General features: G+C 40.8%; 1 protein-coding gene across 1 annotated transcript in view; it reads right to left on the reverse strand.

Moving 5' to 3' along the window:
• LOC123970542 (collagen alpha-1(XVIII) chain-like) overlaps positions 1–16,108 on the reverse strand; it is a 41,763-nt gene that overhangs the window by 13,332 nt on the left and 12,323 nt on the right. Inside the window, exons 2-20 of the mRNA XM_046048611.1 lie at positions 14,369–14,910; positions 13,327–13,407; positions 13,192–13,251; positions 12,442–12,517; positions 10,751–10,887; positions 10,639–10,656; positions 9,623–9,829; positions 9,503–9,529; positions 9,324–9,386; positions 9,154–9,237; positions 9,005–9,055; positions 8,795–8,926; positions 8,319–8,372; positions 7,552–7,596; positions 6,830–6,958; positions 6,046–6,111; positions 5,933–5,959; positions 5,560–5,658; positions 3,821–3,856 (exon numbers count right to left, since the gene is read on the reverse strand). Of these exons, the coding sequence (XP_045904567.1) occupies positions 3,821–3,856; positions 5,560–5,658; positions 5,933–5,959; positions 6,046–6,111; positions 6,830–6,958; positions 7,552–7,596; positions 8,319–8,372; positions 8,795–8,926; positions 9,005–9,055; positions 9,154–9,237; positions 9,324–9,386; positions 9,503–9,529; positions 9,623–9,829; positions 10,639–10,656; positions 10,751–10,887; positions 12,442–12,517; positions 13,192–13,251; positions 13,327–13,407; positions 14,369–14,910 (1,934 nt within the window). The remainder of the gene's footprint in view (positions 1–3,820; positions 3,857–5,559; positions 5,659–5,932; positions 5,960–6,045; positions 6,112–6,829; positions 6,959–7,551; positions 7,597–8,318; positions 8,373–8,794; positions 8,927–9,004; positions 9,056–9,153; positions 9,238–9,323; positions 9,387–9,502; positions 9,530–9,622; positions 9,830–10,638; positions 10,657–10,750; positions 10,888–12,441; positions 12,518–13,191; positions 13,252–13,326; positions 13,408–14,368; positions 14,911–16,108) is intronic.

Consider the following 16,108-nt stretch of genomic DNA (forward strand, 5'->3'; position numbering starts at 1 on the left):
TCTACTTGTTATAGTTACACAGTATTAGGGGTGTGGGCTGTATTAAAAGTATCCACTGTTCTCCCATGCTCTAACACACAGTAACGATGAAATGTGTGCTGTTCTCACATTCTTCCTCTGTATGTACACATAAACAACAAGGCAGGGAAATATAAAAGGAATTTATTTTATTGTTTGGGTACATTATTGTTCAGTGTACATGTTCACATCTGAAACAAACTTTACGTGCTTGATAACTCTCCCACCCCGCAGACATCTACACGTCAATACCGATTTATATTCATAGCGGCAAGTGCTATGTAGCTCCACATAGGGGACACAGGAAGTGACATATAGCACATTCATGCGGCGTCGGAACCGCGTAGGAAATTCACAGCCGCACCGGCAGAGCTCCAGAATATGCGACTCGGCCGGCTCACACGCAGACGCGCTACAAGTGCGAGGGCCCGCCCAACGCTGCTTGCAGCTTTAATTATTTGTTTAATCATAAGGCTGAAGTTTAGGTTATTGCAGAGTTTTTCATTCTTATCACACCCAGGTATGTAACTGGGTTCTTCACAGGGATACCATTAACTTCTGATAGTTCACATTCCTTAAGTGGTAGCCTAATAAACAGATTTGTTCAAGTTCATTCTTAAGCCTGAGACAGTAGAAAATTCCTCAATACATCTAATTGCTTTGATCCATTCCTCTCTATTAGACAAAAAAAAAATTGTATCATCTGCCAGTTAATTTAAATGATCTAAGGTCACTTTAGGCCTACTCTGGAACCATAGACTGTATAAAAACTTGAAAATGACCTTTTTTAATGTGTACAGCCACAGTTTGTGTGATAAGGAACAGAAAGAAGCCTTCCCTCAGAGACTGTGGTAGCGACCAGTGGTCTGTGTGGCAGCCTGGCAGCAAGGCAGCGACCAGTGGTTCGTGGGGCAGCAACAATCTTTAGCGCCCCTAGTGGTAACGACCAGTGATCTGTGTGGCAGAGACCGGTGGTCGGTGTGCCAGCGACCAGACCACAGAATTGGCTACAACCCCTGCTGCGTCAGGCTATGATCGGGAGTAATTCAGCGGTGGATCAGTGGTCGCCAGTCATTATGCGTGAACTACACAACGACACATAAAAACGGCTCCCTGACACATTTCTGACACATCGCCGACGTCTGCCAGACATCTAGCATGCCAAATATCTGGAAGAGTCGGCTGAATCGACATCCACATCCAACCAATGGGAGCAGGCAGCTGGCAGAGCAGGCAGCTACTTTTCACCGCAAAACACATTTTACTCTCCCTCCAGCTCTTTCTGTAGCTCAGACAATCCCTCCTACCTGCGTGTGCTAATCAATTCTTTCAGCCAAAATCTTTGTCTTTATAATTGCTATCTTTACAATAACAAACAACAGCTGTTTTCTCTGTAGGTTTGCATCATTTCCCGTTTGACGTGTGTTTTCTTGACAAAACGTGGTTTGGAGACCAGCGTCGGGTGACAGAGTCGTTGTCAGCTCGTGTAGTGTGTCCCTGTCACCGATCAGTCACGTAGTGTGAATGCCACAACGACTTCAAGACTCCCGTCACAAGACGGCAAGTTGTGTAGTGTGAACGGCATGGCCATCGGCTGACGCTGAAAGTCGTGTAGTCTGCAGGAGCCTTAACCAACGTTGATCCCTCATCACTGATACTATTTCATAACACAAAAGACATAGGCCTAGCCTACCGAATTTTCTCCTTCAAGCACAAACATGTATTCACTTTCCCACCATTCATGAAATTGCCTTCCTTCTGCATAAATTTTTTTCGTCTTGGACATTTAGGGATTGTTTGTATACATTTCTCATCTCCACATGTCGGAAAACTACCGTAGTTGGTGAGGAAACATCGCAGTCTAGTGACGGGATACCGTCACTTCTCGGGTCAAAAAATCGACATGCATTGTGGGAGATGTAGTTTATGGCAGCATAGACTTTTATTTCAGGACAATCATGAATCTTTAAAGCTTTTGCAGGCCACATAAAATGACGTGGCGGGCTGGATTTGGCCTGCGGGCCTTGAGTTTGACACATGTGATCTAGAAATTGGATGGCAATGTCAGCCAGTAGATCGGTCCACTTGAATACCTCAACATCTATTTGAATCATTGCCTTAAAGTGTTTTACGGATATTCATGTTCCCCAGAGGATGAATCATACTGACTTTGGTGAACCCACAACTTTTCATTTAGCATGAGGTTAATTTTTGTGGTTTTAAGTAAAATATTTTGGAAACTATTGGGCAGATTACAATAGAATTTTATACACACATTCATGCCCCACTCAGGATGAATTGTCATATCTTCAATGATCCACTGACAATACCTGTAGCACTATCATCAGGTTAAAATTTTAATCTGTCCTTTGGTTTCTGACTAAAAACCTACACAACTAATGACATTCCCGTCAGCCACAGCTGTACTTTGTCTTTAGTGCTAATTAGCAAATATTAGCATGCTAACATGTTAAGATTGTAACTGCTAAACATCGGCATGTTAACATTGTCACTGTGAGCATGTCAAAGACCCTATTAAGTACAGTTTCAGAGCCACTTTAGCAGAAGTTTTTAAAGTGAGAGGCGGGCCTCCCCAGGGTGGCTCGAACAGTTCCAGTGGAGGCTCAGTGAATAGGTTTTTGGTTATTACTTTAGTTATTAAAAGGAGATCACATAGAATAGCTTACATGTGTGTGATTTGGTAAAAGAGAGAGTTCAGTGATAAAGTAGTTTTGAGGAACAGTTATTCCCACTTTCTCAAGAGTAATGCCTTAGGACAGAGCTTTTTTGAAATGTATTTTGCGTAGTCTAAAGTTTTTTCAGTAATATTAGGCCCCATTTCCCCCCCCATTTCCCGAGCTTTGTCTGAGGGGGTCCCACAGTCTCAGACTTTGAAAACCCCTGTGCCCGAGCATAGCTGCGACTCTTAGTCTTGTTCTTATACTGAATTACAGTATATGTTGTACACTGTGTTGTCTACTTTATTAGGTACACCTGTACCACCTGATTTAACCCAGTAAGCTTTTCTACTGTAAAGTCTACTTTTATCCTGCCAATAATGTTAATTTTTGTTGACATTGTCATAGAGAAGTTAATTAATTTATATGTTTAAGCACTGAGGCCATAGTTAGTAGCCTTGTTGAACTAGACTGCATTATATTTAAATATCCTGCCCCCCTATCAGGTATGCAAATAGAAAGGACAAAAACATTTGAAACACCTCTCAAAATAATGTAGTCCAATTTAACTATTATGAGCTTTGTAAAAGTAGAATTAATGGCAGAGATATTGTATTGGACGTCTTTGCATTGTACAGCCTGGACCTGCACCTAATAAAGTGGTCACTGAGTTGTATGTAAAATACTTTGCAGAATACGTCATGGTCAATTTTGTAGCTTTGGTGGAGCTGAATCAGCTGATGAAATTCATCTTATATGACTGAAAGCTCCAGAATACCTACTAAAAAGATTTTGATGAGGGATTGTTTTGTTTGTCAGCTGCTGCTTCCAAGGATAAGAATAGTATAAATGTAAAGTATATATGATTTTTTTAATATATGAAAAGTACTATACACTGCACACATAGTTGTATACTGTATATGAATCAATACATTGCCAATATTTTACTAAAATGAAGGTAAATATATATATATATTAATAACGTATTTTAATCTGTTGCATAAAGAATAGGCAAATGCTTGTGATTTGATACCCTGCCACCAAGTACATCTTTATTACACATTAAAAAATTACAATATACTTGCATTGAAAAGTATGTTTTATATATTTTGCACATAACTCACCATCTCTCCTTTCGATCCTTTTTCTCCCTTATCACCCTAAAAAAATTAACACAAGCATCTATTAGTGTTATGAAAACAAGCAAGTGTAAAACTAGCAGGGATGGACTGGTAATCTGGCAAATGCCTGGTGGGCCAACGCACCTATGCGGCCAATATAACTTAAATTGTTTATTTATATGACCACTGACCGGCCCATGAAGCACAGCCTACAGCTGATTGGTTCATTTTCTATACTGACACTGGGCTGGCTCAATCACATCTCTTACTAGCCCCCACTCCCTCCCCCTCTGCACTCTGTTTCTTGTGCTGCGGGCCAAAACTATAAAGAAATTTTGAGACGGATGCTGCCAAATGTGCCAAAATAACCAACATGTTTGCTACCGGGGCTGCAGTAGCTTCAACATCAGCTGCAGTACCTGACATTGTGCATCATTGTGCGATGCTATAATGACGACGATGATGGATTACTTCAATTAAGGACAATGATAATATAATCCTAACCAGTGTTGGGAGTAACGCGTTACAGAAGTAAAACAATTACAGTAATGTTGCTTTTTGCTATTATAACGTTACAATTTCAGTAACTCGTGTTACAACACATTTTAACCCAAAATTAAGTGGTGTTTTGTTTTTTTAATAATTCACCAACACCATGAAACATTTGGGCACCCCAAAACAAATCCACGAGTAAAAGAGTAACGGTATTTCCTGTGCAAGTAGTTTCAGGTTCCTGGGACTCAGCATCACAGTGAACCTGACATGGTCATCTCACATTTCCATGCTGGTGAAGAAAGCTCAGAAACAACTATTTTTGAGCAAGCTTAAGAAGGCCAAATTCCCGTGCCAAGTTCTTGTCAGCTTTTTCAGAGGAGCAATAGAAAGCATCCTGACTGGAAACATCACTAACTGGCATGGGATGTGCATGGCCCAGGACCGGAGGGTTCTGCAGTGGGTAGTTAAAAGTGCTGAGAAGATCATTGGTACCCATCTCCCAAGCATCAGTGATATTGGTGAGGTGAGGTGTCTACGCAGAGCCCAAGGGATACTAAAGGACAGTACCCACCCAGCCACAGCCTGTTCACCCTGCTGCCTTCTGGGAAGACATATAGTTTCAATTGTCCCACCACCAGACAGCAGAGTAGCTTTTTCTCCCAAGCTATCAGGCTCTTAAACTCAAATTCATCCTCAGCACTGCTCCAGTGATGATAGTTTATTTTTGTTTACCATTTTTCATAATTGCTTCTGTATTATGTATTATAGTAGTATATTATCTGCTATGTAGCAGAAGGGAGTTACAAAACTCAATTTCATTATATAACCTGACAATAAATGTACCTACCTATCTATCTATCTAACTAGTAATCTATAATGTATTACATTTTGGAAGTAACTTGCCCAACACTGAACCTAACACTATCATAAAGTGAGACTATCACCTACTGCTGGTGATCACTCAGTCAGTCCCAATCAAATTGATAAATTTGCCACTGCATAAGATAAACTTACTAAGATAACTGCAATAATTACCACCAGGGTGTCAGTAAAGGAGTGTGAATGAGTACACTGATCCACTTGCACTGGCACACTTAATCACAGCATTTACTACTCTGCTTTATAGTGGTTTGGGGGGAAATTACAGTAGGCAGACATGTTTAAGAGGACTGAAAGGATGGTGTATTGGTGAGGGGTAACGGTTAGGGTTATGATTGTGGAGTGCCACCTGGGACAAAAATTCCTACCGGCAGTCCCGGGAACCCATCGTGACCTGGTATCCCTGGAGGTCCTCTTGGTCCCTCTGCTCCTTTGTCTCCATGGCTACCTGGGAAACCTGACTTACCCTGGAAATCATAATACTCATATACTCAGTACTAGAGTGGTAAAAATACATAAAAATAATAATAATAATAATAATAATAATAATAATAATAAAGTATAGTTTCATACAAATTAAATTGATTTAAACTAGTAATATACCTTCATTAACAATAACAACAGCTATATTTGTGTGTAAACATTTCTAAGAAAGCTAATAATTGCTGTAATTTAGAGAAATAATTTAGAGAAACTAAACTGTGAGATGACACCAAGCCATTCAGACTCTTTAATACTTACAGGTAGACCTGCAATACCAGGTGGACCCTGGAAGACAGAACACAGGAAAACATGAAGCAGAGCATCTACTGGAAAGACAAGGTCAGGGAGCTCGCATATGTGTTCTTGGGTACCTGTGGTCCAGGTGGGCCTCTGAGACCAGGAAGGCCATTGTTAACATCATATTCATCTAGGTTACCCTGTCAGGAGAGAAGTAGAGAGTTTGAAATGGAACAAACACTTCTCCAGAAACATACATATCATCCAGCCATCCAGAGGCTGAAACTTCATTTGGAAATGTGCATTTGTTTGGATACAATCACACCTACAAAGGTGACATTACTGAAGTGTAATGAACTCCAAAATAATAGATTCTGTGATGACATCTGTGTACTTTGAGCCAAGAATGATGTACTTATCTTGCATTTCTATCCATAGCAAAGGAAGGGTAGCATTTTTTTAAAGATTAGTACATGACATCTGTACTGACTTACTTTTTACATTACATACATTTACATTAATTACAGTAGAACCAGATTCTGGTCTTTGGGCTGATTGGATAGATGATAAGACTAAAAACTAACAGTGTGTTAGTGCGTCTTGTGTCTTTATTGGTGAAGTCAAGAGCATGATGAACAGCACCTGTATCTGTTTTGTACTCAAACCAGTTAATAATTAGCCTTCTTTTAACCATAAGCTTTACATTTTGGTGTTACTTCCTACAGCTTTTTGTTTTAATCCTGGAAAATGACTAGAATACTCATTTAATTAGTGCCATTAGGTCAAATATCATTGCTATCACTTGTCCACACAAACTTTAACAAATCGAAATGACTAAATTGCAAGCAATTAATTAAAAGCTCAAGATTTTGAAGCAACCTCTGTGCCTGCACATGAATATGTTTTAGCTCTACTCACAATGCCACGGTATGATAGCCCAGGTTGCCCAGGGGGTCCTGGGGGTCCAACTGGTCCCATGGGACCTGGAAGCCCTGCGAACCCAATCTGTCCTGGTGGACCTGGCCTTCCTGTATCACCCTGAGCTCCCTGAGGTGAGAAGGAAAAACAAAAATCAGCTGTGTCTTTGCTGAATTACTAAACAAGGACAGTTAAGACACTCCTTTTGATGCAACTGCAGTAAGTGGGTGATGCCAAAAAAGATGACAAGCAAGAGACATTTGCAGAGCTAGAAAGCTGGAAGTTAAGCAGATTTAAGTGATACAGTAAGATATCATACTTGGAAAAGTGAAAGTATGCTCAACATTTAATTAATCCATTGAGTAAAAGTACCATTGCAGGGTTAAGGAAATATAGATGAAGGACGAAACTGGAATTAAATATTTTCAATTATTGAAAATATGTGGCAATGGAAACTGATGAAAACGTGTGAAAGAGGATGAAAATCACCAAAGCAGAGACCCCCAGTACCTGTCACCCATTACACACCGTAGAGGATGGAGTAAAGTAAGAGAACAGGCCAGTCAAAAAGTCTTCCATGTCTTGCTAGAGGAAGGCAACAAACACGCAGAAGCTATCTGGATGCGCCGGCCATTTGTCATTTTAATTTCAGCTCAAGAACGCATCTTCATTCATGTTTGAGACATAGATTTTACTTTAAAGGATAAAAATTCAGACATCACCTTTTCTCCAGCTGGTCCTGGAAGACCAAGCTCACCGCTGTCACCCTGGAGGTGAACAATATTTAAATACAAATTACAAGGACATTGCACATGCTTTTTGGCCATGCTCGCAGCCAGTTTACCTGCGAGATTAGAAACTTTGTCCCTTAGTTATGAACTACACATGGGTCTGAGCAATTATTTTATTATATAATTTTAGTTCAATAAATAAAATCTTAAAATAATCCCCTTTATAAAATTATATACAAAGTATCCCAACATTAGCATTGTTAGCATGTCATTTTGAGCATGCTTACATTATCTTTTAGCTCAAAGCACCGATGTGCTGCATCACAGAGATTGTTCTTAGAGATATAACGTTACGATCAGAAACAGTCTGACCTTAAGGTACATTTAGCAGCTGTTGAAGACCATGTTATATGGTTGAATGCTCCAGAACAGTGGCTAATTAGATCTTCAGTTGAGAGTGTTTTGCTGTTTCTAAACTAAGATGGCGAACATCATGGTAAACATGATACCTGCTGAACATCATCATGTTAGCATTGTCATTGTGAGCATATTAGCATGCTGATGCTAATATTTAGCTCAAAGCACCACAGTGCTCAAACACAGCCTAACAAAGTTGCTAGCATGGCTGTGGACTCTTTTGTTTAACTTTTTCTCATCAGGCCATTCATGCCTGATCGTGTCTGTTTCATCAAAAATACCCAAACAAAATCAAACCATGTTTATTTGTAATCTGTAAGAATTCGGTATTCTGTTCTCACCTTGTCTCCTTTGGGTCCCGGTTTGCCTGGTGCACAAGGAGTACCAGGGGGGCCCTGAATCAGTGGAGAGGATATGCAAAACACTGTTTAGCATTAGCATTAAATCCTGCAACTTAACCTACCTGGGCAAAAAAGAATATTCTAAGTCTAAATGTCTAATGACTTCATACACAAAAATGAAAAATACCTATTATTTGAACATTTATTGACTAACTTGGTCAGTTAAACATTCTTCACAAGTTCCTATGGCCAAAAGGGACATATTCATATTGCTTGACTTTTCCTAACAAACGGTCCAAAACTCAAATTCAGTTTCCTTTAATTAAAGAAAAAGAACACATTTTCACATCTGAGAAGCTGGAAGAGCAGCTAATCGATTATGAGACTTAATTGTTTCAGCTCTACATTGTACATTGTACAATGAAAACTGTATCAAACTACGTCACATCAGAGTCAAACAAAGTACAGATACTCACTGGTAGACCAGGGACTCCATTCTGTCCAGGTGGTCCAGGTGGTCCGAAAGCTACTGGACCATTGTCTCCCAGTACCACTGTATTCCCAGGGGGGCCAGGAGGGCCCGGGGGACCTGGAGGACCACGGGCACCCTGGGTAACAAATCACAAACCTATTATGTTGTGTTCTAAGTTCACACCCCTGCTTATCTTTAATGATTATCAACATACCCGGATATTGTCCAAGTCAGGGAATCCTGAGCCCTCCATGTCAACAAATGTCTATCAAAACATAAATTAATTTAAAAAAAAACAGTTACACGTGTGTCTTGAAAAAACAGAAATACTGAAAGAAAAGGCTGTTTAAAGTGGGGACATACTGGGCGGTCACCAGTGCCAGGTCCAGGAGGTCCTGGTAGACCCGGGGGGCCTCTGGGTCCTGGTTGACCCTCTCCAACCTCACCCTGGAAATATTTAGAGATCACAAATGATCCGCTAAATAAATTATTGTATCATAAAATAATAATAATATTAAATTCTGGACTAAAACCTTTTGGCCTTTGGCGCCAGGCGTTCCCAGATTTCCTGGGAAACCTCGTGGCCCAGATGGACCCTGGGAACAGGAACAAAATGACACTGGTATTTTTTTAATTATCTAGAAAAACCTATGACTGAATCCTGTTTTTGTAGAAACATCTTAATCTGTTCAGAAAAAACAAAGACGCTTACAGCTTTTCCATCCTCTCCTGGATCACCCTGAAAGATAAAGAGCAATCAGTGAGACATTGACCTAGAAAAAAAAATAATAAATTCATGAAAATCAAGTTATTTTTACTACTCTGTACTCACAGGCTCCCCATCTGTTCCAGGGGGTCCTACAGCCCCATCTGACCCTGGTGGTCCTGGCGGTCCGGGAGGTCCAGACACCTGCTGCACAACAGAGCCGTCTCCAAGTCGAACCACTTCAGCTGCAGGTCCGGGAGGACCAGGGCGCCCGGGAGGCCCCTGAGCCCCACGGTCTCCTTTATTGCCGGGGTATCCGAAGCCGGAACTACCCTGGTGAGGAAGAAGGAAAGCGTGATATTCAGCTAAATATGTTCGCTACTGAAAATGCAGTCGTAACACAAACCTTTTGAAAAAGTTGTCTTTGTTGAATATATAATAAAATAATATAAATATATAATCATGCTGTCGTCGTATATCAACCTATAAATCAGTGATTCCCAACTAGAGATACTTAGTACTTCTGTAGTTACCATGGGATACATGGAAAAAAATTTTCATGTATGTAAAAGATTTATTTTATTTTATTTAAAATGGTAACAAAATCCCATGAACACACTCCTAAACCTTGTGGTCTTTTATATGTGGCTCGCAGTTGTATAAACAGTATATATTTACACAAACACATACTAGCTTTCGCTTTAGATCTATTAAAATAATTTAAAAGAAAAGCAGCAAATCTTCACATTTGAGAAGCTGGAACCATGAAATGTTTTGCATGAAGATGACTTAAACGATTATTAAAATAGCTGCCCACCAATTTTCTGGCACATTTTATAAGCTCTTCATGCGTTCTGTAAAAATCTTATCAAAGTAACTGAGGCTGTCAGATGAATAGAGTGGAGAAAAAAATACAATATTTCCCTTTGAGATATGGTGGAGTAGAAGTGGTGTGAAAAAAAGTACCTCAAATTTAAGTACAGTACGTTCCATCACTGAAAATGAGTAGTGTTTATTGAATTATCATTGTCAAAAACTTCTTGCCTGTTATTTTTAGTTCTAATGATCAACATTGCAGATCCCTTGTAAAATTAAACCAACTAAAGAATAAACTCCCCTCAGTGAGAACATAGTTAACATACCTTTGCACCCTTTTCTCCCTGAAAAAAAGCAAAAAGACAAATATTAAGTATAAGTATTTTATGCAGTACATTTACTACACAATGCACAAAGACACTCAGAGTGATGTTCTACCTTCTGTCCTCCACCCTGAGAGGAGAAACTGGATCCAGAGCTGAAACCTGACTCTCCCTTCGGCCCTGCAATGCCGGGGTCCCCCTTTGAGCCTTTCTCTCCTTTGTCACCTTTGTCACCTTTAGCACCGCCGGGACCTGATGGGCGAGTCACATGAAATAAGTAAGCAAGTCAAGGACAATTCCACTTCAAAGCAGCTTCCTTACTGTAAAGCCACTCTTCTGCTGTGTGCTGAGCCAAGCTTCATTACATCATGCAGAGGATCATAAATCAGCTTCACTTGCAAATGCATGCTCAAAACAAACTGACTGTACAGTTTATGCTCTTAAAGCATTTAATGAACAATTCTGAAATGTCACAGTAAATATCTTCATAAGAATTTGATTGATTATTGTTGGATTCTTGCATTTATATTATATTCCTATGTTTAATAAGACGTGAGGTTTACCTGACTGCCAAGAATGTGGCTGCATTGAGTGATGAAAGTAAGAATTATTTATTTTATCGATTCACTCCTTTGTTTACAGCCAGTACCCCGATTTGTAATATTTCCTTACAATATATAGAAAAAAAATATGCATCTATGTTTGATTGCCACTTATAATAAAAAAAAAGATTTGTTGGATCCCTTTGTTTAATTGTGCATCCACCATCAGCTGTTCTGTGAGCCAGCTGTCATTTAAACATGTAAGTACAATATCAGCTGAAATAATGAAGGTCTTGGGAAAAAAACAAAGCAGGACCAAAACCAACTGTCACACAGTGAAACTGCAGCGCCAAGAGAGACAAAAATGTAGAATTTGACTGCTTGCGCTGAACCCTCATAGAGAACAGCTCATGTTGAATAACTTGGGTCAGCCACAGATTGGTGGACAAGATGTCAACCAACCTCCACCAACATGCTCACAGCCCCGCTCCAACATAATGAGAAACTAAAGCAGCTGGAGACACAGCGCTCATTCTATACTGTGATAGCATGGCCACACGTTGATTAGGACAAATTCCTAATCTTAATCTGCATTTCTGCAAGGCATTACCCAGAGACCTACCTCTTGCGCCTGGTATTCCAGGCAGGCTGTGGTCCACCAGCTGATACCTGATATCTAAAGTCGACACAGATGCAACACAAACACAACTTTACCGGCTGTGTGAGGCCTGAAGTATTGGCTTGCAGAGTAGGAAAAGTGTTGCCTCTTTAATGTCTGTCTAAAATGTTTTTGGAAGAACAAACTTCCTAGTCCTAGTTTTAGAGCAACACTAAGAGTAGGATTTTCTGTTTCTTAATCTGTTTATGCAAGTCTTTAAAGGAGATCTTAAAAGTGGATTTCCTTCTCATTATGAGCCCCTTATTCAATTCTCAAGTAACAGTATCAAAACAAAAATGCTCTAACTATCCACTTGGGGGAGTAAAAGAGTTTCAAATCAGACTAGCGTGCTGAAACCATAGACTGTATGTAAAAAGGCTGAAACCCTGCAGCAAAACTCCCCACATTTGTCCAGTCCAGACAAGCACCCTTATGCACATTTCTTGATAAAAGCACAGTGGTTCTGTAAGAGAGTCATTTGGCAGTGGCTGCTGCATGATTAGAAACTTGCATAACATTTTTTTTCTGCATTGTTTACTGTGATGAACGTCTTGGCAGCCACACATCAAAGATTCGCAGTCGTAACTGATTCTACTGAGCTTTTACCTGTTTCTTCTAGCCTGGTTCCTTTGGAGGTTATCAGAGGGGGTTCGGGTACTGGACGGAAGGAGGCAGGTGTGGTCTGGAAATAGAACAGAATATAATTCAATAGTTTAAAACGTGCTCTTATTTTAAAATAAAGGCAATATAATAAAGCAAAATGAGTAGAAACCATTTCAACCAACCTTGAAACCATGATCAGCATTCATACAGTATAATTGGCTGAGTGCTGCTGATCATGGCCTTACAGTTATGAGGCAGGTGCAGTGTGTGAAGCCTCCCAGCATGCACTGAGGCAATAGATTCATGGACATAAGTCCCATGTTATATGTGCTCCTGCATTATTAGGAAGGATTACAGCAACTGTTTCAGTGGTCATACAGGCACCAGGCTATTGTTCATAGACTGATGTGCTGTTGAGAATCCAAATGATTGTTTAGCCTGTGTCACAGATTAAAAATATCCTAAACTACATGTCGGGATCACACAAAAGGAGGTTAGACTTAAACAGGAAAATAAGTCACAAAATGTATGAAACCTTTCTAATTTAAACCTGAATTAAGGAGCTATGGGTTGCCATCGCTTTGATGTCAGCTGCTCTGAGCTGTCCACTGTCCTGCTGTAAAATACTAACTGATATATTCATTCATGTACTTTCATATCAAATAACTGCCAGGATTCATATGACAGAAGTCTTAAAATTCAGTTGGCGGTGCAGAAATGAAAAGACAAACTGATCACGACAAACACACTGACCTTCACAGTGTGTCCTGTCTGTCTCCTGTCACCTTCACCGCTGCCAAAGTCCCCGGAGGCCTGCGAGACAGAGAAAGATGTTAACACAAAAGCATTCAGATGCTTTGACTGGAATTTTAGAAAACAAACACTCACAGTGTCAGAGTCGTCCTCGTCATCACACAGACGCTCAGCTGCCCGAGGGTTTCCCACCACTCTCAGCTCTGCAATCTCACCCTAAAAACACACAAACAAACAACTTTCATTTTACTGTGATGTCCAGGCTCATTGTTTGCAGTCACTCATGACTTTGGCTTCCTCTTAAATCTCCAAAGAGATGAAAAATATGAGAAATGACTCACGCAGAACAGAGTATTGTATCAGCTGCCTTTGCCACTCTGTCTTCAAATGACCTTCTTAAATCCTCCACCAGGGGCGGCATTCTGGCTCTTTAACATGATACATACACTTTTTGATTCTTGACAAGTGAGGGTATTCTGCCTTAGAGTAGCCATTGAAAATTTGTTTTTTGGATCATTCTGGCAAAAAAAACAGGAGGTGCAGCTAAGATTAGGCAAGAATTCTACAAGTGTTTGGGCAAATTTGGATTTTTGGACGAGAAGGGTTAAGTCTGCCCTTCCTGTTGCCTGTGAGTAGCCCAGACACAAACCTGCCATGAGGCTACAGGGAGATATTAAAGAGAGATCTGACACAACGAAGAGGTCAAGCTTCCACATACAAATATACTCACACCTGCTCTTTTAGCACACAGTGTATTATTCTGACTTTTCCTGGTCCCGTGGGTGACATTTGGAGGATTCACTGCTGTTTTTCCATTCATTCCTGTCAGCAATGTGCTGAGTAAACATCTCTTCAGCACTTGAGCATTTCCTCTGCTGGTACACTGGAGTTAATGGCTAAAAAGCTGACTTCTCTTCCAAATGCTAGTTAAAGCTAAAATAAAAGCATTAAGTTAGTTTCTTTTGTTATCTAAATCTTAAAATGAAAATTCTAAAGAAAGGTACAAGCACCTTGAATTTGTATTTAAGTACAGTACGTGTACAGTACATGGAGGCCTACTCAGTTTTTATGGATGCAGCATGAGTGGAAGCCAAATCCAAATTTCTTGAATGATAGTTACATTCCACCGCTGGGTTCTACACCCTACATGTACCTTCATTTGATATTCAAACATTACCTGGAACTTGTCAGAGTCGGCTCCTCCTGCCTGACCCACAAAGATCCCCGCCCCCGGGTCGAGCTCCATGGGATCCGGCGAACGCTCAAACTTCACCACCTGTGGCTCGGAGTCGCAGCCTTGGTAGAAAGTCACCTGCTCCTCAAAGACAGACAGCGAGAAGCGAGTCCAGGAGTCCACCAGGCTGGGCACTTCAAAGCTTGCTGCCTCAAACGAAGCCTCAGAGTCGGGCTCGGTGTAGAAGAACTGCACCCTCTGACGACCGGACTGCACCGCGCTGAGCTTGACACCGATGTACATGAACTTCTGGGTACCATCGGAGATGGAGAAGAGGACGGAGGGGGAGAGAGTGGAGGGCTTGATGTGGAAGTTGACGGAGAAACTGCGAAAGAAAGGGTTGGGGACGTGGGCCAGAGCCGGCTGGCCTGACACCGCCCCAGAGGTGAAGACGTAGGCGGCCTTCCCTCTCGGCCCGACAACCCTGGAGATCTCATCCGGTGGGGGGTCTCCGATTAACTGGAGCAAAGAGACGCCGCTCTCCTCTGCAAGAGGGGAGAGATTGTGAGTCAGAAAGATGAAAGACATCATTTTTAAAAAGAAATTAAAGCTGCAAGCAGCCTTGGGCGGGCCTCTCCCTATACCGCAGTTCTGTGTCCATGCATGCAGAAAACTGAAAGCACTGTCTGTCGGAGCGTCTACGTGAAAAGAGAAGGAAGACATGGCTGGTAGTGTCTTCAGAGTTGTTAAACACCTCAGCGCACTGAAGGAAGCCATCTGACTGTGTGAGGGGCAAGATCGTTGATGTCTGCAGGCAGAGTAGGAGCTCTCCTGTCTGACTGGTCCACCAATAGCAGAGAAGATGACCCCTTGAGACACAGCCCCTCCTCATTTGCATAATGAGGCAGAAATGCATACAGAAATTTAAAAAGGACAGGCAGAAATAAATACCATGGGTGAAAATAAATAAGGTAGAAAAATACAAAGGAAGAATAAAACAGACAAAAATATTAAAACACACACAATAAATATATTTAAAAAATTAGTAATAAATAAAGTTGAAGATTATAACGGAGAATAAATAAATAAGGTAATTATAACAAAGGTGAATAAGTAAAGGCACTAAGTAAAATATATACATTTATGTCTCCTTGTATAATTTAATTACTACCAACATTTATTTATTTACTTTATTTTTTTGTGTATTTAATTGGAAGCTTATTTATTTATTGAGCATTTATTTATTTCTGTATTTATTTCTGACTGTGTCAGGATCTGTCCTCCATAGGGGGGTGGGAGAGTTATCAAGCACGTAAAGTTTGGTCCAGATGTGAGCATGTACACTGAAGTTACAACAACTTCCTGTGTCATGGCGAAGACTTGATCTCTGACGCCACGCCACGGACACGCCCATTGACGAAAACTCGCAAATAGCACAACTTTTCATCTTCAATGCCTTTAGAAGGCACAGCACAAATTTGAAGTCGGTCGGACTAAATCCCTAGGAGGAGTTCGTTAAAGTACGAAGTGTGTAAATCATCCAAAATTTGACGTAAAATTCAAAATGGCCGACTTCCTGTTGATTTTAGGGCATCGCTCCAAGAGGCTTTTTTGTGCGTCTGGACAAGATACACGTACCACAGAAAATTCGTGCACGTAGGTGAAACGTGCGGCGGGGGCTGCTTCGTTAAAAGTCACTTCCTGTTGCCAGCAGGTGGCGCTATGACTGTGGGTGAATGTCAG

This window comes from Micropterus dolomieu, linkage group LG01 (genome assembly GCF_021292245.1).
Source record: "Micropterus dolomieu isolate WLL.071019.BEF.003 ecotype Adirondacks linkage group LG01, ASM2129224v1, whole genome shotgun sequence".
Lineage (NCBI taxonomy): Eukaryota > Metazoa > Chordata > Actinopteri > Centrarchiformes > Centrarchidae > Micropterus > Micropterus dolomieu.